Genomic DNA, 21,502 nt, shown 5'->3' on the forward strand with positions numbered 1-21,502 from the left:
ATTTTGTTTTACGTTACAGCCTTGTATTTAAATGTATTTAAAATTTTAAAAAACTCAACAATCTGCACACAATACCCTATGATGAAGAAGCAAAAACAGGTTTAAAAATATATATATAAATAAACTGAAATCTCACATTTACACGAGTATTCAGACCCTTTACTCAGTACTTTGTTGAAGCACCGTTGGCAGTGGTTACAGCCTTGAGTCTTCTTGGGTATGACTCTAAAAGCTTGGCACACCTGTATTTGGGGAGTTTCTCCCATTCTTCTCTGCAGATCCTCTCAAGCTCTGTCAGGTTGGATGGGGAGCGTCGCTGCACAGCTATTTTCAGGTCTCTGCAGAGATGTTAGATCGGGTTCAAGTCCGGGTTCTGGCTGGGCCACTCAAGGACATTCAGAGACTTGTCCCGAAGCCACTCCTGCGTTGTCTTGGCTGTGTGGTTAGGGTCGTTGTCCTGTTGGAAGGTGAACCTTCGCCCCAGTCTGAGATCCTGAGCGCTCTGAAGCAGGTTTTCCTCAAGGATCTCTCTGTACTTTGCTTTGCCTCGATTCTGACTAGTCTTCCAGTCCCTGCCGCTGAAAAACGTCCCCACAACATGATGCTGCCACCACCATGCTTCACCGTAGGGATGGTGCCAGGTTTCCTCCAGATGTGACGCTTGGTATTCAGGCCAAAGAGTTTAATCTTGGTTTCATCAGACCAAATAATCTTGTTTCTCATGGTCTGAGAGTCCTTTAGGTGCCTTTTGGCAAACTCCAAGCAGGCTGTCATGTGCCTTTTACTGAGGAGTGGCATCCGTCTGGCCACTCTACCATAAAGGCCTGATTGGTGGAGTGCTGTAGAGGTGGTTGTCATTCTGGAAGGTTCTCCCATCTCCACAGAGGAACTCTGGAGCTCTGACCATCGGGAACCCGCTCTAGAAAGAGTCATGGTAGTTTGAAACTTCTCCCATTTAAGAATTTTGGAAGTTTTTTATTTTAATATATTTGCAAAAATGTCTAAAAAACGGTTTTCGCTTTGTCATTATGGGGTATTGTGTGTAGATTGGTGAGGGGGGAAAACATTTTGTAACGTAACAAAATGTGTAAAATGTCAAGGGTTCTGAATACTTTCCAAATGCACTGAGAAATAAAACACATTTCAACCCATATGATCTAGTACACAATAAACACTTCAAACCATACGATCTAGTACACAATAAACACTTCAACCCATATGATCTAGTACACAATAAACACTTCAAACCATACGATCTAGTACACAATAAACACTTCAACCCATACGATCTAGTACACAATAAACACTTCAACCCATATGACCTAGTACACAATAAACACTTCAACCCATATGATCTAGTACACAATAAACACTTCAACCCATACGATCTAGTACACAATAAACACTTCAACCCAAATGATCTAGTACACAATAAACACTTCAACCCATATGATCTAGTACACAATAAACACTTCAACCCATACGATCTAGTACACAATAAACACTTCAACCCATACGATCTAGTACACAATAAACACTTCAACCCATATGATTTAGTACACAATAAACACTTTAACCCATATGATCTAGTACACAATAAACACTTCAACCCATACGATCTAGTACACAATAAACACTTCAACCCATACGATCTAGTACACAATAAACACTTCAACCCATACGATCTATTACACAATAAACACTTCAACCCATACGATCTAGTACACAATAAACACTTCAACCCATATAATCTAGTACACAATAAACACTTCAACCCATATGATCTAGTACACAATAAGCACTTTAACCCATATGATCTAGTACACAATAAACACTTTAAACCATACGATCTAGTACACAATAAAAGTAAAATTAAACACATACAAATATGCTATATAAATAAGCATTTCATACTTTATATTATGTCCATATATAGTTATGTTTTAGGAACATCTACCCAAAATATTTCACCTTCTTTATTACTTTACCAAACATATAATGACATTAGTGAAAATCTGTTACATTTGTTAACGTCTAAATCAACATTTGGGCCATTTAAACAGCATGTGTCGCTGCTATAGACAAGGGGAGAAGGGCTATGTAAAGGGCTCCATTTTGTTGTTCTGTAGCATATGCAATGTGTCTGTGTAACGTCAACGCAGATTGTCAAGAAGCAGGTGCAGTTAGTGAGTTTAATAATAACGAACATTGAATGATACAAAACAAAAGAAACATCTGACAAGGAAACAACCAACACTACCTGCTGACTGATAACAACAGAGGGCAATATAAAGGGTAATCAGGAAGTAATGAAGTCCAGGTGTGACTGATGATGAGACGCAGGTGTGCTTAAACATGGGTTGCCAGGGCGCTGGTTAGTAGATCGGCAACGTCGAGCACCGGAGAGAGGAAGCGGGAGTAGACATAACCCCCCGATGCACGGCTCCAGCCTCAGTCTTCAGGACGGTGGAATTCTTGGATTATGTTGGGATCTAGAATGTCTAGAACGGTGGAATTCTTGGATTATGTTGGGATCTAGAATGTCTAGAACGGTGGAATTCTTGGATTATGTTGGGATCTAGAATATCTAGAACGGTGGAATTCTTGGATTATGTTGGGATCTAGAATGTCTAGAACGGTGGAATTCTTGGATTATGTTGGGATCTAGAATGTCTAGAACGGTGGAATTCTTGGAATATGTTGGGATTTAGAATGTCTAGAACCCCGTACCGCTCCATGACGTCGGGAGTCCAGAAGTGATCTGACGGCAGAGGCGGGGCTCCCCTCGTTGTCCAAGGGAGGCGGAGGGGTGTCGTGGGGACGGAAGCCGGGGGGGAACCACCGGCCTGAGGAGAGAAACATGAAAATATGGTGAGATCCGGTAGTTGGTGGGGAATTGTAATCTGTAAATTACCTCGTTGACCCTCCGGAGGACCTTGATCGGCCCATAAACCGGGGACTCGGCTTCTTACAGGGCAGGCGGAGGGGGAGGTTCCTGATGGAGAGCCAGACGTGATCACCAGGATGGAACACGGGAGCCACACTGCGATGGAGATCAGACTGGTTTTTCTGACGGTGGACGGTGCGCTGGAGTCTCACGTGGGTATCGTTCCATACCTCCTTCTGCGCGCCTGAACCACTCATCCACCCTAGGAGCTTCGGTCTGGCTCTGGGTCCACGGAGCCAGGGGCCGGCTGATAACCCAGAACACACTGCAAGGGAGTCAGCCTGGTGTGGAGTGTTGCAATGAATTCTGGGCGTATTCAGCCCAAGTAAGGAATCGGGCCCACTCCACCAGCATGTCCTGGCAGTGACTCCTCAGGAACCTCCCCAGCTCCTGGTTCATTCTCTTCTCCTGCCCGTTAGATTGAGGCTGGACCCCAGAAGTGAGGCTGATCGTGACCCCCAGCTTCTCCATGAAAGCCTTCCATACACATGATATGAATTTGGGGCCACAATCGGAGAGGATAACCTCCGGAAGGCCATAGTACTGGAAGACTTGCGGCCTAGGAACAGTGGGGTTAACTGCCTTGTTGAGGGGCAGAACGACAGATTTTTACCTTGTCAGCTCGGGGATTTGATCTTGCAACGTTTCGGTTACAGGTCCAACACTCTAACCACTTGGCTACCTGCCGCCCCTATGTGTCTACATGGTGTAAAAGACATTAGGAACACCTTCCTAATATTGAGTTGGTTACCCCTCTTTTCTCCCAGAACAGTCTCAATTTGTTGGGGCATGGACTTTACAAGGTGTCAAAGGTGTTCCACAGGGATGCTGACCCAATGCTTCCCACAGTTGTGTCAAGTTGGCTGGATGTCCTTTGGGTGATGGACCAATCAACACACAAGAAACTGTTGAGCGTAAAAAACCCAGCAGCGTTGCAGTTTTGACTCAAACCAGTGCGCCTGTCACCTACTACCAAACCCCGTTCAAAGGCACTTCAATCTTTTGTCTTACCCATTCACCCTCTGAATGGCACACATACACAATCCATGTCTCAATTTTCTTCTTAACCTGTCTTCTCGCCTTCATCTACAGTGATGCATTTAACAAGTGACATCAATAAGGGATCATAGCTTTCACCTGGATTCACCTGGTCAGTCTGTCATGGAAAGAGCAGGTGTTCTGAATGTTTTGTAACACTCAGTGTATGTCAGTGCTTTTTACTTTTCAATAAAACGTAGCCTTCGGCGCAAATATTCTCCCTCAATCATGTGTTATGGAGCATGTTAATTTTCCAGGCAGTTTGAGTTTTGACTTATTTCTCCTACAACACATCCTGACTCTCCTCCTCCACTCTGCCGTTCTGAGGCGTGTTCAGCAGACGGCAACAATTTGGAACGTTCATATAGATATATGTAGTAGTAATTATTATTATTATTATAATAATTATATTTGCAAAAGGGCTTTACACTATACAAGAAAATTCTCAAAGTGCATAAAATAAAAGAATTATAATAATAAATAACCATATCATGAAAAGCAACAAAGTCTAGGAAGGGTCGCTACAGGCCAGCCGATAGAGATGTCAGACTGTCTCAGAGGAGTGCTGATCTAGGATCAGATTTGCATTCAAGATCACAATGAATAAGATTACAGGACAGAGGGGTGTGACATGGGCCCTTATCCACAAACAGTCTCAGAGTAGGAGTGCTGATCTAGGATCTGTCCATATAATCTTGTTCATTATGATCTAAAAGACAAAACTGATCCTAGATCAGCCTTCCTACTCTGAGAGGTTTAATACATACAGCCCCTGGTGTTCTGTGGAGCCTGGTCTTCCCTCTTGGTCTTCAGGTTCACTGATCACAGACCATCCTCAACAGAACACAGACCATCCCCAACAGAATACAGACCATCCCCAACAGAACCCAGACCATCCCCAACAGAACACAGACCATCCAACAGAACACAGACCATCTCCAACAGAACCCAGACCATCCCCAACAGAACACAGACCATCCCCAACAGAACACAGACCATCCAACAGAATACAGACCATCTCCAACAGAACACAGACCATCCAACAGAACACAGACCATCCCCAACAGAACACAGACCATCCCTGAACAGAACACAGACCATCCTCAACAGAACCCAGACCATCTCCAACAGAACACAGACCATCCAACAGAACACAGACCATCCCCAACAGAACACAGACCATCCCCAACAGAACACACACCATCCCCAACAGAACACAGACCATCCTCAACAGAACACAGACCATCTCCAACAGAACACAGACCATCCCCAACAGAATACAGACCATCCTCAACAGAACACAGACCATCCCCAACAGAACACAGACCATCCCCAACAGAACACACACCATCCCCAACAGAACACAGACCATCCCCAACAGAACACAGACCATCCCCAACAGAACACAGACCATCCCCAACAGAACACAGACCATCCCCAACAGAACACAGACCATCCCCAACAGAACACAGACCATCCCCAACAGAACACAGACCATCCCCAACAGAATACAGACCATCCCCAACAGAATACAGACCATCCCCAACAGAACACAGACCATCCCCAACAGAACACAGACCATCCCCAACAGAACACAGACCATCCCCAACAGAACACAGACCATCCCCAACAGAACACAGACCATCCCCAGCAGAACACAGACCATCCCCAGCAGAACACAGACCATCCCCAGCAGAACACAGACCATCCCCAACAGAACACAGACCATCCCCAGCAGAACACAGACCATCCCCAGCAGAACACAGACCATCTCCAACAGAACACAGACCATCCCCAGCAGAACACAGACCATCCCCAACAGAACACAGACCAGTGGCGGCAGGTGTGAATAAAGTGTTGAGCCAGTAACTGAAAGGTTGCTGGGTCGAATCCCCGAACTGACAAGGTAAAAGTCTGTCGTTCTGCCCCTGATCAAGGAAGTTAACCCCTGGTAAACAGTCATTGGAAATAAGATGTCATTTTTTTTAACCTTTATTTAACTAGGCAAGAACAAATGCAGTTCTTAACTGACTTGCCTAGTTAAATAAAGGTTAAAAAAAATAGAATCCCCATCAGAACACAGTTTATCAGTGAAGAGTAGCCTACACTGTACAGAACACAGTTTATCAGTGAAGAGTAGCCTACACTGTACAGAACACAGTTTATCAGTGAAGAGTAGTCTACACTGTACAGAACACAGTTTATCAGTGAAGAGTAGTCTACACTGTACAGAACACAGTTTATCAGTGAAGAGTAGCCTACACTGTACAGAACACAGTTTGTCAGTGAAGAGTAGCCTACACTGTACAGAACACAGTTTATCAGTGAAGAGTAGCATACACTGTACAGAACACAGTTTATCAGTGAAGAGTAGCCTACACTGTACAGAACACAGTTTATCAGTGAAGAGTAGCCTACACTGTACAGAACACAGTTTATCAGTGAAGAGTAGCCTACACTGTACAGAACACAGTTTATCAGTGAAGAGTAGTCTACACTGTACAGAACACAATTTATCAGTGAAGAGTAGTCTACACTGTACAGAACACAGTTTATCAGTGAAGAGTAGTCTACACTGTACAGAACACAGTTTATCAGTGAAGAGTAGTCTACACTGTACAGAACACAGTTTATCAGTGAAGAGTAGTCTACACTGTACAGAACACAGTTTATCCGTGAAGAGTAGCCTACACTGTACAGGACACAGTTTATCAGTGAAGAGTAGTCTACACTGTACAGAACACAGTTTATCAGTGAAGAGTAGCCTACACTGTACAGAACACAGTTTATCAGTGAAGAGTAGCCTACACGGTACAGAACACAGTTTATCAGTGAAGAGTAGCCTACACTGTACAGAACACAGTTTATCAGTGAAGAGTAGCCTACACTGTACAGAACACAGTTTATCAGTGAAGAGTAGTCTACACTGTACAGAACACAGTTTATCAGTGAAGAGTAGTCTACACTGTACAGAACACAGTTTATCAGTGAAGAGTAGCCTACACTGTACAGAACACAGTTTATCAGTGAAGAGTAGCCTATACTGGACAGAACACAGTTTATCAGTGAAGAATAGCCTACACTGTACAGAACACAGTTTATCAGTGAAGAGTAGCCTACACGGTACAGAACACAGTTTATCAGTGAAGAGTAGCCTACACTGTACAGAACACAGTTTATCAGTGAAGAGTAGCCTACACTGTACAGAACACAGTTTATCAGTGAAGAGTAGTCTACACTGTACAGAACACAGTTTATCAGTGAAGAGTAGTCTACACTGTACAGAACACAGTTTATCAGTGAAGAGTAGCCTACACTGTACAGAACACAGTTTATCAGTGAAGAGTAGCCTACACTGTACAGAACACAGTTTATCAGTGAAGAGTAGCCTACACTGTACAGAACAGTTTATCAGTGAAGAGTAGCCTACACTGTACAGAACACAGTTTATCAGTGAAGAGTAGTCTACACTGTACAGAACACAGTTTATCAGTGAAGAGTAGTCTACACTGTACAGGACACAGTTTATCAGTGAAGAGTAGTCTACACTGTACAGAACACAGTTTATCAGTGAAGAGTAGTCTACACTGTACAGAACACAGTTTATCAGTGAAGAGTAGTCGACACTGTACAGAACAATGAATCAAAGGGAAGACATCAATTGCGTTTGTGACACAGGTAAAATCTATGGTCACGTGTGTTTTTCTTTTATTTAAGAGGAATATTTTAATTTCTGATTCATTCTGGGTATAACTTGAGTCCTCCCAGTGGTTTCCTATTGAAATGCATTTATTCCTATTGTTGCCAGTAGTAGGAGGCAAATGGTACGTTGTGTCTTCACATCTGGTCACTTCTATGAACGAACTGCTGTAACTTCCTTATTCTTTTGAGAGAAGCCTAACGGGACAGACGCAAACGTTATCCTGCCGTATCTTGTCTCCTGTTTTACAGGTTGGTACTATGTATAAACACACAATGTCACATAATAGTAATTGGACGAGGTTAGCTAAATGTAGACGGGTCTGTATACGAGTTGTGAAGTGTGTACTGGTTAAGATAACCGAGTAGAACAAGGCTTAGTTTTCCGGACTGTAGGCTAGTTGTTGTGAAAGTGGGGGGGAGAGACTGGTGTCAAGTAGAAACACAATGTCGAGGGCTGGAAGTGAAATGGAAGTGAGTGAGGACGAGTTAAGTGAAGTGGAAGGTGTAGTGAAGAGCTCGGGAACCTGAGCCTCACATAAACGGACATGTTAAAGAAGAATCTGGTCCAGTAGGAGGGACATTTTTGGAGAGTAGATCCTGGCCTTTTTGGCGGGTCCATTTGTTTTTTGGCGGGTTCTTTTGTAGTTTCAGTGTGGGTGTAAAATGAGTTGAGTCCGTGAAGGTAATCTGTAGTGGGCTTGTGATGTGTACTTCTTCCACCTTGGAGGGATCTGGCGCTCAATATCACGCAACTTGGGACAAGATCGGTTATTTGATTTGCTCTTAGGAACAGGGCGCCGTTGAAAGGAGTGATTACCGGGGGAGCTGTAAATGTGAAGGAGAACCAGTTGAGGGGGAAGATTCCCGGTGTGTGATACTCTTCGTTTTGGTGCGATGTAGTCAGGGTGGAGTGAATGGTGAGAGAGAAGAGTCAGTAGCTGTATTCGGACGCCATAATATAACCATGATAATATGAAACAGGTTCAGGGATAAAAGTGTGTTTGATTAAATGTTCCAAAACAAAGAGGAAGAGAGAATACAAACTGTGGTCCCCATTCAAATCACTTTGGACCAATCATGACAAGTGAAAAATTGTGAGGTGAGAACGCATGTTATAATTGATTTGGTGTCATGTTTCTTTTTGTTCAAACTGCAAACTTTGTTTAGTTGAGTCCATGAATTCATGTTGAATCCTGTTGGTGGGGGCTGTTAGTTGAGTCCATGAATTCATGTTGAATCCTGTTGGTGGGGGGGATTTAAGTTAAGTCCATGAATTCATGTTGAATCCTGTTGGTGGGGGGGATTTAAGTTAAGTCCATGAATGATTGTTGAATCCTGTTGGGGGGGGGGGGGGGGGGGTGTTAGTTGAGTCCATGAATTAATGTTGAATCCTGTTGGTGGGGGGGATGTTAGTTGAGTCCATGAATTAATGTTGAATCCTGTTGGGGGGTGGCTGTTAGTTGAGTCCATGAATTAATGTTGAATCCTGTTGGGGGGTGGCTGTTAGTTGAGTCCATGAATTAATGTTGAATCCTGTTGGGGGGGGGCTGTTAGTTGAGTCCATGAATTAATGTTGAAACCTGCTGTTGTTCAGGATGTGTCACGATCGTCAAAGGGACTGAGAGAGGACCAAGGCGCAGCGCGTGGAAAGTACATCTTCTTTTATTTAAAGAAGGAAAAAACAAAACAACAAACAGAACAGACGACCGTGAAGCTATACAAATACAAGTGCTGACACAAAAAACACTTCGACATAGACAATTCCCCACAAAACAGCTAAAGCCTATGGTTGCCTTAAATATGGCTCCCAATCAGAGACAACAATAACCAGCTGTCTCTAATTGAGACCCAATTCAGGCAACCATAGACTTTCCTAGATACCTACACTCAAACATAGACACAGCTAGACTACTATACTAAACATAAACCCAACTACTCTAATAAACCCCCTAAACCTTACAACCACCCTAGACACTACAAAAAACACATACATTCCCCATGTCACACCCTGACCTAACTAAAATAATAAAGAAAACAAAGAATACTAATGCCAGGGCGTGACATAACCCCCCCCTTAAGGTGCGAACTCCGGGCGCACCAGCACATAGTCTAGGGGAGGGTCTGGGTGGGCGTCCGTCCACGGCGGCGGCTCCGGCACTGGTCGTGGTCCCCACCCCACCATAGTCACTACCCGCTTACGTAGCCTCCTCCAAATGACCACCCTCCACATTAACCCCACTGGATTAAGGGGCAGCACCGGACTAAGGGGCAGCACCGGACTAAGGGGCAGCACCGGACTAAGGGGCAGCACCGGGATAATTGCTGGCTGACGGATCTGGCTGCTCATGGCTGGCTGACGGATCTGGACGCTCATGGCTGGCTGGCGGCTCTGGCAGATCCTGTCTGGTTGGCGGCTCTGGCAGATCCTGTCTGGTTGGCGGCTCTGGCAGATCCTGTCTGGTTGGCGGCTCTGGCAGATCCTGTCTGGTTGGCGGCTCTGGCAGATCCTGTCTGGTTGGCGGCTCTGGCAGATCCTGACTGACGAATGGCTCTAGCGGCTCCTGACTGACTAACGGCTCTGACGGCTCGGGACAGACGGGCGGCTCTAATGGCTCTGGACAGACGGATGGCTCAGACGGCACTGGGCAGACGGATGGCTCAGATGGCGCTGGGGAGACGGGTGGCTCAGATGGCGCTGGGGAGACGGATGGCTCAGATGGCGCTGGGGAGATGGATGGATCAGATGGCGCTGGGGAGACGGATGGCTCAGATGGCGCTGGGGAGACGGATGGCTCTGGCCGGATGAGGCGCACTGTAGGCCTGGTGCGTGGTGCCGGAACTGGAGGCACCGGGCTAAGGACACGCACCTTCAGGCTAGTGCGGGGAGAAGGAACAGGGCATACTGGACCCTGGGGACGCACATTTGGCCTAGTGCGTGGGGCCGGCACTGGTGGTACCGGACTGGGGACACGCACCATAGGACGAGTGCGTGGAGGAGGAACAGGGCTCTGGAGACACACTGGAAGCCTGTTGCGTGGTGTAGGCACTGGTGGAACTGGACTGGGGCGGGGAGGTGGCGCCGGAAATACCGGACCGTGCAGGCGTACTGGTTCCCTTGAACACCGAGCCTGCCCAACCTTACCTGGTTGAATGCTCCCCGTCGCCCGACCAGTGCGGGGAGGTGGAATAACCCGCACCGGGCTATGTAGGCGAACCGGGGACACCATTCGTAAGGCTGGTGCCATGTATGCCGGCCCGAGGAGACGCACTGGAGACCAGACGCGTTGAGGCGGCATCATAGCACCTGGCTCAATGCCCAATCTAGCCCTACCAGTGCGGGGAGGTGGAATAACCCGCACCGGGCTATGAACACGTACAGGAGACACCGTGAGCTCTACTGTGTAACACGGTGTTCGCCAGTACTCCCGCTCTCCACGGTTAGCCTGTGAAGTGGGCGCAGGTCTCCTACCTGCCCTCGGCCCACTACCTCTAAGCCCCCTTCCCAAGACATTTTTGGGGCTGACTCACAGGCTTCGTACCGCGCCGTCGTGCTGCCTCCATTCGCCGGTATCCCTCCTCGCACTGCGCCAGAGAATCCCAGGCGGGCTCCGGCACTCGCCCTGGGTCGATCGCCCACCTGTCGATCTCCTCCCACGTTGTGTAGTCCAGATTACGCTCCCATTACCATTCCTCCTTGCGCTGCTCCTGTTGCCGCTTTTCACGCTGCTTGATCCCGCATTGGTGGGGAATTCTGTCACGATCGTCAAAGTGAGAGAGAACCAAGGCGCAGCGCGTGGAAAGTACATCTTCTTTTATTTAAAGAAGGAAAAAACAAAACAACAAACAGAACAGACGACCGTGAAGCTATACAAATACAAGTGCTGACACAAAAAACACTTCGACATAGACAATTCCCCACAAAACAGCTAAAGCCTATGGTTGCCTTAAATATGGCTCCCAATCAGAGACAACAATAACCAGCTGTCTCTAATTGAGACCCAATTCAGGCAACCATAGACTTTCCTAGATACCTACACTCAAACATAGACACAGCTAGACTACTATACTAAACATAAACCCAACTACTCTAATAAACCCCCTAAACCTACAACCACCCTAGACACTACAAAAAACACATACATTCCCCATGTCACACCCTGACCTAACTAAAATAATTAAGAAAACAAAGAATACTAAGGCCAGGGCGTGACAGGATAACTAATATTATAAATATGGCAGGATGTAATAGGCCTGTTTTTGGTATTGTGTTGTTGTTCAGGATTACTAATATTATAAATATGGCAGGATGTAATAGGACTGTTGTTGGTCTTGTGTTGTTGTTCAGGATTACTAATATTATAAATATGGCAGGATGTAATAGGCCTGTTGTTGGTATTGTGTTGTTGTTCAGGATTACTAATATTATAAATATGGCAGGATGTAATAGGACTGTTATTGTGTATCTACAGCATAATCATTTTCTGTCTTTACTTAGAACGTTAAACTCCTGTTTATTCTTCAGTTCCAGTGATCCATCGTCAGAGTGATCCATCGCCATAGTGATCCATCGCCAGCGCGATCCATCGTCAGAGTGATCCATCGCCATAGTGATCCATCGCCAGAGTGATCCATCGCCATAGTGATCCATCGCCATAGTGATCCATCGTCAGAGTGATCCATCGCCATAGTGATCCATCGTCAGAGTGATCCATCGCCAGAGTGATCCATCGTCAGAGTGATCCATCGTCAGAGTGATCCATCGTCAGAGTGATCCATCGTCAGAGTGATCCATCGTCAGAGTGATCCATCGTCAATGATCCATCGTCAGAGTGATCCATCGCCATAGTGATCCATCGTCAGAGTGATCCATCGCCAGAGTGATCCATCGCCAGAGTGATCCATCGTCAGAGTGATCCATCGTCAGAGTGATCCATCGTCAGAGTGATCCATCGTCAGAGTGATCCATCGTCAATGATCCATCGTCAGAGTGATCCATCGCCAGCGTGATCCATCGTCAGAGTGATCCATCGTCAGAGTGATCCATCGTCAGAGTGATCCATCGCCAGAGCGATCCATCGTCAGAGTGATCCATCGCCAGAGCGATCCATCGCCAGAGCGGTCCATCGCCAGAGCGGTCCATCGCCAGAGCGGTCCATCGTCAGAGCGGTCCATCGTCAGAGCGATCCATCGTCAGATCAAATGGCTTCAAATAACAAAAAGATGAAAATGTCTGAACCTCATAATAACAAGGTCAGTATAATGTTAATAACACATTTCTAATCCATCATGAAGTATTTGTTTAGTATATTGATAATGACTAACTGGTTTTGATAAGCTTTAACATGCCTAAGAATCCTCGGAATATGTTATGGGGCACAATTTATTATAATTTAACCAGACAAACATAATATTTATAAAGATTAGTAACATTCTTTATAAATTCCTCCACAGGAAGAACACTGTCACCGATTCTCCTTTTCTAGCGGAGACACAGCCCTGATATATAAAGGGGAAATCACCTGTACCGAACCTGGCAACATAATAGAAGTTCTCAAAAGAAATGAGATCTTCTGTAAACTAATGAAAAAGGTGAAGGGGAGAGAAGTTGTCATTGTGAATGAAAAAGGGGCCATAGTGGAGCACTTTCCATGTTGCTTAATTAAGAAAGATGAGACCCTCGTTATATACACTTTCCCTAAAACTAAAACACCGGCCATAGATGGGAAAAGGGAACTTGGACAGGGAAAAGAACTTGCACAGGGAAAAGAGCAACAGCAAAAATCCACATTTGTCACTTTCTGTGTTGAGGTAACAGGTGGGAAAAATATCACAAGCAAGGAGATACTTAAACACCAAAAACGTAAGAATTTTAGCCCTCTGTGTATCTATGCAAAATCTGGGGATACAGTCAAGTCAGCTCTGGAAGCAGATGGGCGCTTCTCAGACATAGTGTTTGAAAAAACATGTACACTTTGTGAGGAACCCCAAAAACAAACAAATATTACTATGTCCACTGTAGTAAACAAGCTAGAAGATCGCAGATTTCAAATTTTCCTAAAGGAACCGACAAACAGAAAGGTGCTTGGCACCACAAAATCAAAGATTTCTGACACAAGATTCAAATCTGAGGGTGACACCACACAACCCTCTCAGTCCAACCCAAGTTCAACATCAGAGGAGGGGCCCTCTCAGTCCAACCCAAGTTCAACATCAGAGGAGGGGCCCTCAGTGGGAAATATGACACAGAAGCGACAGGCAAATAAGAAACAAAAATACATTCCCATGCCAGATTCGAGGGAAATTCAGCAGATCTTATGCGACCAGTTTAAAAGGTTACTAGATCACATGAAGAGTAGGTATCCACAGGAGAAATCTGAGTCTGAAGTGATAGAGTTGATGAGGGAGGAATTTGGTAAGAAACCGGAGAGTTTTACTGAAGTGTACAGGTTAACAGAGCTGGCAGAAGTGACCACCTCAGTCTGTAAGGTCGAACACAAATTGATCGAAGGAACAGGTTTCCTGCTGTTCGATAACCTCATCCTGACAAATGGTCATTTGTTCAAGGATAAAGGTGTACTTCAGGGAAAGACACTGTTGGTTCCCACAACTGTCACGTTTAATTTTGACAACGCACTTGGATCAGGTCAGTGGAAGGTAAATGTTAAACCAGAAGTGGTTGCCCTCCAATATGGAGTTGATAGGTGGGGGCGTCAGGTTGACTATGCCATACTGGAGCTGAGTACCCCATTAAAAGGCAAGAAGTTTCCTCCAGGTCTCCTTCAGAAGTATGGCCCAGTCCCTCAGACAGGTGGGATCTACATCGTTGGCCATCCAGATGGAGGGATTAAAAAGATGGACTCCACGACCATAATAGAGGTGGAACAAAGAAATGCAGCTGAGAGCAAACATTTAGGAGAAAACCAGAGCTCCATCATGATAATCAAAGAAAGCATTTTGGGTAATGAGTTGGACAAAGAGTTTCATGAGCAGATAATGCAGGGGAAACTGGATGTGCTGACCTATAACACCTTCTGCTTTAATGGAGCCTCTGGGTCTCCGGTTATAAATCCCAGTCATTGTCAAGTAATTAATGACATCCCAGTATATGGCTGCCAGGTGATTGCCATGCATACTGCTGGCTTTTCTTACAAATGTAAGGGAACTCATGAAACTCAGAGTGTGATTGAATATGCAATCCCTCTCAGGACCATTCTAGAAAACATATTGTTCTACTTGGTGGAGACAAACAATGTTCAAATGTTGTCAAGATTCACCAATGTTGCCATGAAAAACCCACATCTGTTTCAGCTCATTGCCTGTCTTATCATTGAGATGGTGGCCACATTGCAGCCTGAATACTCTGATATCCTTAAGGGAATATGGAACACAATATCACGAAGTCGTAAAAGAGATGAGATGCAGAAATTGATCATTGAAATAAGTGTAGGTACATCAAGGATTGGATTGAGGTGCTGAACTGTGTTTTAACAGAAGTTGGGGTGGATCTGGCTGCAGATGTCACCTGTGAGTTGGGAAGCAGCTTTAGGCCATTTAAACCCCCCCCCCCCCCCAAAAAAAATGATTTTGTTGTCACACACACCAGATATGTGCAGTGAAATGGGTTGTTTTACAGGGTCAGTCATAGTAGTACAGTGCCCTTGGAGCAAATTAGGTGCCTTGCTCAAGGGCACAAAGGGCACCTTGTCAGCTCTAGTATTTGAACCAGTGACCTTTCAGTTGCTAGCCCAACACTCTAACCTCTAGGCTACCCGCCTTCCCCTTCGCTTATTTTCAACTGTAGACATCAGCTATAGAGGGATATGGTGATGTGCCAATATTATTTAGGAAAGCCACGGTATCACATATCATCGCTGTAGGGTGAAAACCTCTTATCTCCAAAACACACTTTTCAGGAAATTGAAAAACGACCATATTTTACTATTAACGAACATAACATTTCAAAACTACTGAAGATATCTTGTATACATTTTATTTGTCCTAGAGTCATGAAATGTTCCACCTACATTGAGGAAAGTTACTGCTTTCAATACATATAAAAAATGAAAATGGAGACTTGGGGTGGTCACAAGAAGGGAACAAACTTACTTGATGTGGTAGAAGGAAGAATGGGAGTATAGACAGACTCAACCCACCACTACCAGCATTCCAGGAACCTCAGGAGTGTTTTTTTCCTTTAGCAGGCCATCCCTGGGATCAAATGGATCTGGGGGATTGACAAATCTGTTTGATATCAGAGGAGAATTTTATGGTTGATGGTGTGAGACTCTGGGTGAGTCTCAAAGGGGGGAATGATGGGGTCAAATTGGGGTCATGATAGGAGCTGCACCAAATGTTTGATGTATTATAATATTTGTTTATGCTTATGTTGTATTAATAGATTTATAAGGTCCTAGACTACAGATTAACTATATATATATTCATTATAAGGTTTTAAAATTGTTCCACAGTATTTTCTAAGTCTCTACCTCTTATAAAGAAATGATCTGAGAAATGTGTGAAATTATTGTATGGGGTCTGTGAGAAAGCACTTCAAAGATAAACATAGAGCCCTGCAGGGGAGTAGAAGAGATAAGAAGCCAGTCAGACATACCTCTAGAAATCCACTTGGGGTAGTGGACATTTACTGCTGAGGACTTAGAAAACACTGGAACTATTTTATCTCTTGCAAGTTTGTATAGCTGTGTATGCATGGGTTTGGTCTGAGGAGTAGCAGGTAATGACGTATGCAGTGACATCACAGGGGGCTGACTACAAGCATGATTAAAGCAACTTGGACTTTTCTTATAGGGCAGAACTCAGGAGAGACACTAGTTGTGTATGTGATGTTTGATCTTTGACTTCTGTCTACAGCTGTATTTTGATTAAAATTGTAATGATTTATAAGTGCACATTTTGAGTGTTCCTTATTTGTTAAGTAAATAAAACGGAGCACAGAAAAACGGAACCAACACTCGCCTTGATAAAAAAAAGATAAAAAATGTTTTTTGAATCCCCAACAGAACACAGTTTATCAGTGAAGAGTAGCCTATACTGTACAGAACACAGTTTATCAGTGAAGAGTAGCCTACACTGTACAGAACACAGTTTATCAGTGAAGAGTAGTCTATACTGTACATAACACAATTTGTCAGTGAAGAGTAGCCTATACTGTACAGAACACAATTTGTCAGTGAAGAGTAGCCTACACTGTACATAACACAGTTTATCAGTGAAGAGTAGCCTACACTGTACAGAACACAGTTTGTCAGTGAAGAGTAGCCTACACTGTACATAACACAGTTTATCAGTGAAGAGTAGCCTACACTGTACAGAACACAGTTTATCAGTGAAGAGTAGCCTACACTGTACAGAACACAGTTTATCAGTGAAGAGTAGCCTACACTGTACAGAACTGTCACGCCCTGGCCTTAGTTATCTTTTTTTTCTTTATTATTTTAGTTAGGTCAGGGTGTGACATGGGGGATGTATGTGTTTTTTGTCTATGTCTAAACGTTAGTAGCTTGTGTCTGCACTTTCGTTTTGTAGCATCACGGTCGTTTGTTGTTTTTTGTTAGTTTGTAAAAGCGTTTCGTTTCGTGTTCATCTTCTCACAATAAAAAGGAAGATGTATTCGTATCACGCTGCGCCTTGGTCCACTCTTTCCACAGAAGACGATCGTGACAGAATAACCCACCACAAAAAGACCAAGCAGCGTGTTAAGCAGCAGCAGGAGCAACATACACAGGAGTCATGGACTTGGGAGGAAATACTGGACGGTAAGGGACCTTGGGCACAACCGGGAGAATATCGCTTCCATCATGAAGAGCTGGAGGCAGCTAAAGCCGAGAGGAGGCGATATGAGGAGGCAGCACGGAAGCGAGGCTGGAAGCCTGAGAGTCAAACCCAAACATTTCTTGGAGGGAGGCTACAAGGGAGTGTGGCGAAGTCAGGTAGAAGACCTGCGCCAACTCCCCGTGCTTACCGTGGGAAGCGAGAGTACGGGCAGACACCGTGTTATGCGGTAGAGCGCACGGTGTCTCCTGTACGTGTGCATAGCCCGGGGCGGGAAATTCCAGCTCCTCGTATCGGCCGGGCTAGATTGGGCATTGAGCCAGGTGCCATGAAGCCGGCTCAACGCGTCTGGTCTCCAGTGCGTCTCCTCGGGCCGGTGTACATGGCACCAGCCTTACGCATGGTGTCCCCGGTTCGCCAACACCGCCCAGTGTGGGTTATTCCACCTCCCCGCACTGGTCGGGCTACGGGGAGCATTCAACCAGGTAAGGTTGGGCAGGTTCAGTGCTCAATAGAGCCAGTACGCCTGCACGGTCCGGTATATCCGGGGCCACCTCCCCGCCCCAGCCCAGTACCACCAGTGCCAACACCACGCACCAGGCTTCCAGTGCGTCTCCAGAGCCCTGTTCCTCCTCCACGCACTCGCCCTATGGTGCGTGTCTCCAGCCCGGTACCACCACTTCCGGCACCATGCACCAGGCCTACTGTGCGCCTCAGCCGGCCAGAGTCTGCCGTCTGCCCAGCGCCGTCTGCGCTGTCCGTCTGCCCAGCGTCGCCTGCACTGCCCGTCTGCCCAACGCCGTCAGAGCTGTCCGTCTGCCAAGCGCCGCCTGCGCTGCCCGTCTGCCCAGCGCCGTCTGAGCTGCCCGTCTGTCCTGAGCCTTCAAAGCCGCCCGTCTGTCCTGAGCCTTCAGAGCCGTCCGTCAGTCAGGAGCCGCTAGAGCCGCCCGTCTGTCCTGAGCCTTCAAAGCCGCCCGTCAGTCAGGAGCCGCTAGAGCCGTCCGTCAGTCAGGAGCCGCCAGAGCCGTCCGCCAGTCAGGAGCAGCCAGAGCCGCCCGCCAGTCAGGAGCAGCCAGAGCCGCCCGCCAGTCCGGAGCAGCCAGAGCCGCCCGCCAGTCAGGAGCAGCCAGAGCCGCCCGCCAGTCAGGAGCAGCCAGAGCCGCCCGCCAGTCAGGAGCAGCCAGAGCCGCCCGCCAGTCAGGAGCAGCCAGAGCCGCCCGCCAGTCAGGAGCAGCCAGAGCCGCCCGCCAGCCAGGAGCAGCCAGAGCCGCCCGCCAGCCAGGATCTGCCAGAGCCGCCCGCCAGCCAGGATCTGCCAGAGCCGCCCGCCAGCCAGGATCTGCCAGAGCCGCCCGCCAGCCAGGATCTGCCAGAGCCGCCCGTCAGCCAGGATCTGCCAGAGCCGTCAGTCAGCCAGGATCTGCCAGAGCCGTCAGTCAGCCAAGATCTGCCAGAGCCGTCAGTCAGCCAGGATCTGCCAGAGCCGTCTGCCAGTCATGAGCTGCCCTTCAGTCCGGAGCTGCCCTTCAGTCCGGAGCTGCCCTTCAGTCCGGAGCTGCCCCTCAGTCCAGGGCTGCCCCTCAGTCCGGAGCTACCCCTCAGTCCGGAGCTGCCCCTCCGTCCAGTGGCGCCCTCTAGGATGGTATTCAGTCCAGGACTCGCTGAAAGGGTCGCCGCTCCAGAGGCGCCACCAAAGCGGATAGTGACTATGGTGAAGTGGGGGTCACGTCCCGCACCCGAGCCGCCGCCATAAGGCCCACCCGGACCCTCCCGTTCTGTGTCAGGTTTTGCGGCCGGAGTCCGCACCTTTGGGGGGGGGGGTACTGTCACGCCCTGGCCTTAGTTATCTATGTTTTCTTTATTATTTTAGTTAGGTCAGGGTGTGACATGGGGGATGTATGTGTTTTTTGTCTATGTCTAAACGTTAGTAGCTTGTGTCTGCACTTTCGTTTTGTAGCTTCACGGTCGTTTGTTGTTTTTTGTTAGTTTGTAAAAGTGTTTTGTTTCGTGTTCATCTTCTCACAATGAAAAGGAAGATGTATTCGTATCACGCTGCGCCTTGGTCCACTCTTTCCACAGAAGACGATCGTGACAAGAACACAGTTTATCAGTGAAGAGTAGCCTATACTGTACAGAACACAGTTTATCAGTGAAGAGTAGTCTACACTGTACAGAACACAGTTTATCAGTGAAGAGTAGTCTACACTGTACAGAACACAGTTTATCAGTGAAGAGTAGTCTACACTGTACAGAACACAGTTTATCAGTGAAGAGTAGCCTACACTGTACAGAACACAGTTTATCAGTGAAGATTAGAGACTGGTGTCAAGTAGAAACACAATGTCGAGGGCACATAAACGGACATGTTAAAGAAGAATCTGATCCAGTAGGAGGGACATTTTTGGAGAGTTGATCCTGGCCTTTTTGGCGGGTCCATTTGTGGTTTCAGCGTGGGTGTAAAATGAGTTGAGTCAGTGAAGGTAATCTGTAGTGGGCTTGTGATGTGTACTTCTTCCGCCTTGGAGGGAGCTGGCGCTCAATATCACGCAACTCGGGACAAGATCGGTTGTTTGATTTGCTCTAAGGAACATAGCGCCATTTAAAGGAGTGATTACCGGGGGAGCTGTAAATGTGAAGGGGAACCAGTTGAGGGGGAAGATTCCCGGTGTGTGATACTCGTCGTTTGGTGCGATGTAGGCAGGGTGGAGTAAGTGATGAGACAAAAGAGTCATTAGCCCTATTCGGACGTGATTAGTTTTTTTGGGCGAGGTCGGGTAATGTAATTAAAAACACCACATCTGTTATTTTTGTACCGTCCGAATTTACATGGCAGTAATTTTTACATGGCAGGAGAGTAACAATTCCAGCCAGAATAACCTACTGTTTTTTGGCAAACTGAAAAGTCCTCTGATAATACTAGTCCCGTGCGAATCAACATCCTTGTGTTTTGAGAGAAATGTCTGACTTTGACAGGTGTTTTGTTGCTCACGGTTTGAGCAAGAAAACAATAACTGATTCGATGAATTGAACAAAGTGCTGGGCATAGCCTATATAAGAAGGGCCGACATGCACCAACAGTCACAGTGAATGATTTGGTTTAGAGGATCTCCTTACCTTTTGTACGAATGAATTGAATATCGCCAAATGCATCATTCAAAATATTGCTCCTATTCAATGCAACCCTTGCTGTTAATAGATCGCAAATCGGCACACGACTGACCTGTAAAACATATTTAAACATATTTAGCAAATAAACTCAGCAAAAAAAGAAACGTCCTCTCACTTTCAACTGCGTTTATTTTCAGCAAACTTAACATGTGTAAATATTTGTATGAACATAACAAGATTCAACAACTGAGACATAAACTGAACAAGTTCCACAGACATGTGACTAACATAAATTGAATAATGTGTCCCTGAACAAAGGGGGGGGTGTCAAAATCAAAAGTAACAGTTAGTATCTGGTGTGGCCACCAGCTGCATTAAGTACTGCAGTGCATCTCCTCCTCATGGACTGCACCCTATTTGCCAGTTCTTGCTGTGAGATGTTACCGCACTCTTCCACCAAGGCACCTGCAAGTTCCAGACATTTCTGGGGGGAATGGCCCTAGCCCTCACCCTACGATCCAACAGGTCCCAGACGTGCTCAATGGGATTGAGATCCGGGCTCTTCGCTGGCCATGGCAGAACACTGACATTCCTGCCTTGCAGGAAATCACGCACAGAACGAGCAGTATGGCTGGTGGCATTGTCATGCTGGAAGGTCATCTCAGGATGAGCCTGCAGGAAGGGTACGGTCAGTGGTCTGGTGAGGACCTACCTTACAACAGGCCTACAAGCCCTCAGTCCAGCCTCTCTCAGCCTATTGCGGACAGTCTGAGCACCGATGGAGGGATTGTGTGTTCCTGGTGTAACTCGGGCAGTTGTTGTTGCCATCCTGTACCTGTCCCGCAGGTGTGATGTTCGGATATACCGATCATGTGCAGGTGTTGTTACACATGGTCTGCCACTGCGAGGACGATC

At 46.5% G+C, this 21,502-nt stretch overlaps 1 protein-coding gene across 3 annotated transcripts in view; it reads left to right on the forward strand.

The window, feature by feature from the left end:
• The first annotated feature begins 7,722 nt into the window (after window positions 1-7,722).
• The window catches only part of LOC129838857 (serine protease FAM111A-like), an 85,265-nt gene continuing 71,485 nt past the window's right edge, over window positions 7,723-21,502 (forward strand). Inside the window, exons 1-3 of one of the 3 annotated variants that reach the window (XM_055906087.1) lie at window positions 7,723-7,936; window positions 12,183-12,937; window positions 13,139-16,596. In XM_055906087.1, coding sequence (XP_055762062.1) covers window positions 12,887-12,937; window positions 13,139-15,163 — 2,076 coding nt within the window. In that variant the 5' untranslated portion in view covers window positions 7,723-7,936; window positions 12,183-12,886 and the 3' untranslated portion in view covers window positions 15,164-16,596. Of the gene's footprint in view, window positions 7,937-12,182; window positions 12,938-13,138; window positions 16,597-21,502 lie in introns of those variants that run through there. The other 2 variants (XM_055906086.1, XM_055906082.1) reach the window with 2 other exon arrangements.

Source organism: Salvelinus fontinalis, chromosome 39 (assembly GCF_029448725.1).
Source record: "Salvelinus fontinalis isolate EN_2023a chromosome 39, ASM2944872v1, whole genome shotgun sequence".
NCBI classification, from domain to species: Eukaryota; Metazoa; Chordata; class Actinopteri; order Salmoniformes; family Salmonidae; genus Salvelinus; species Salvelinus fontinalis.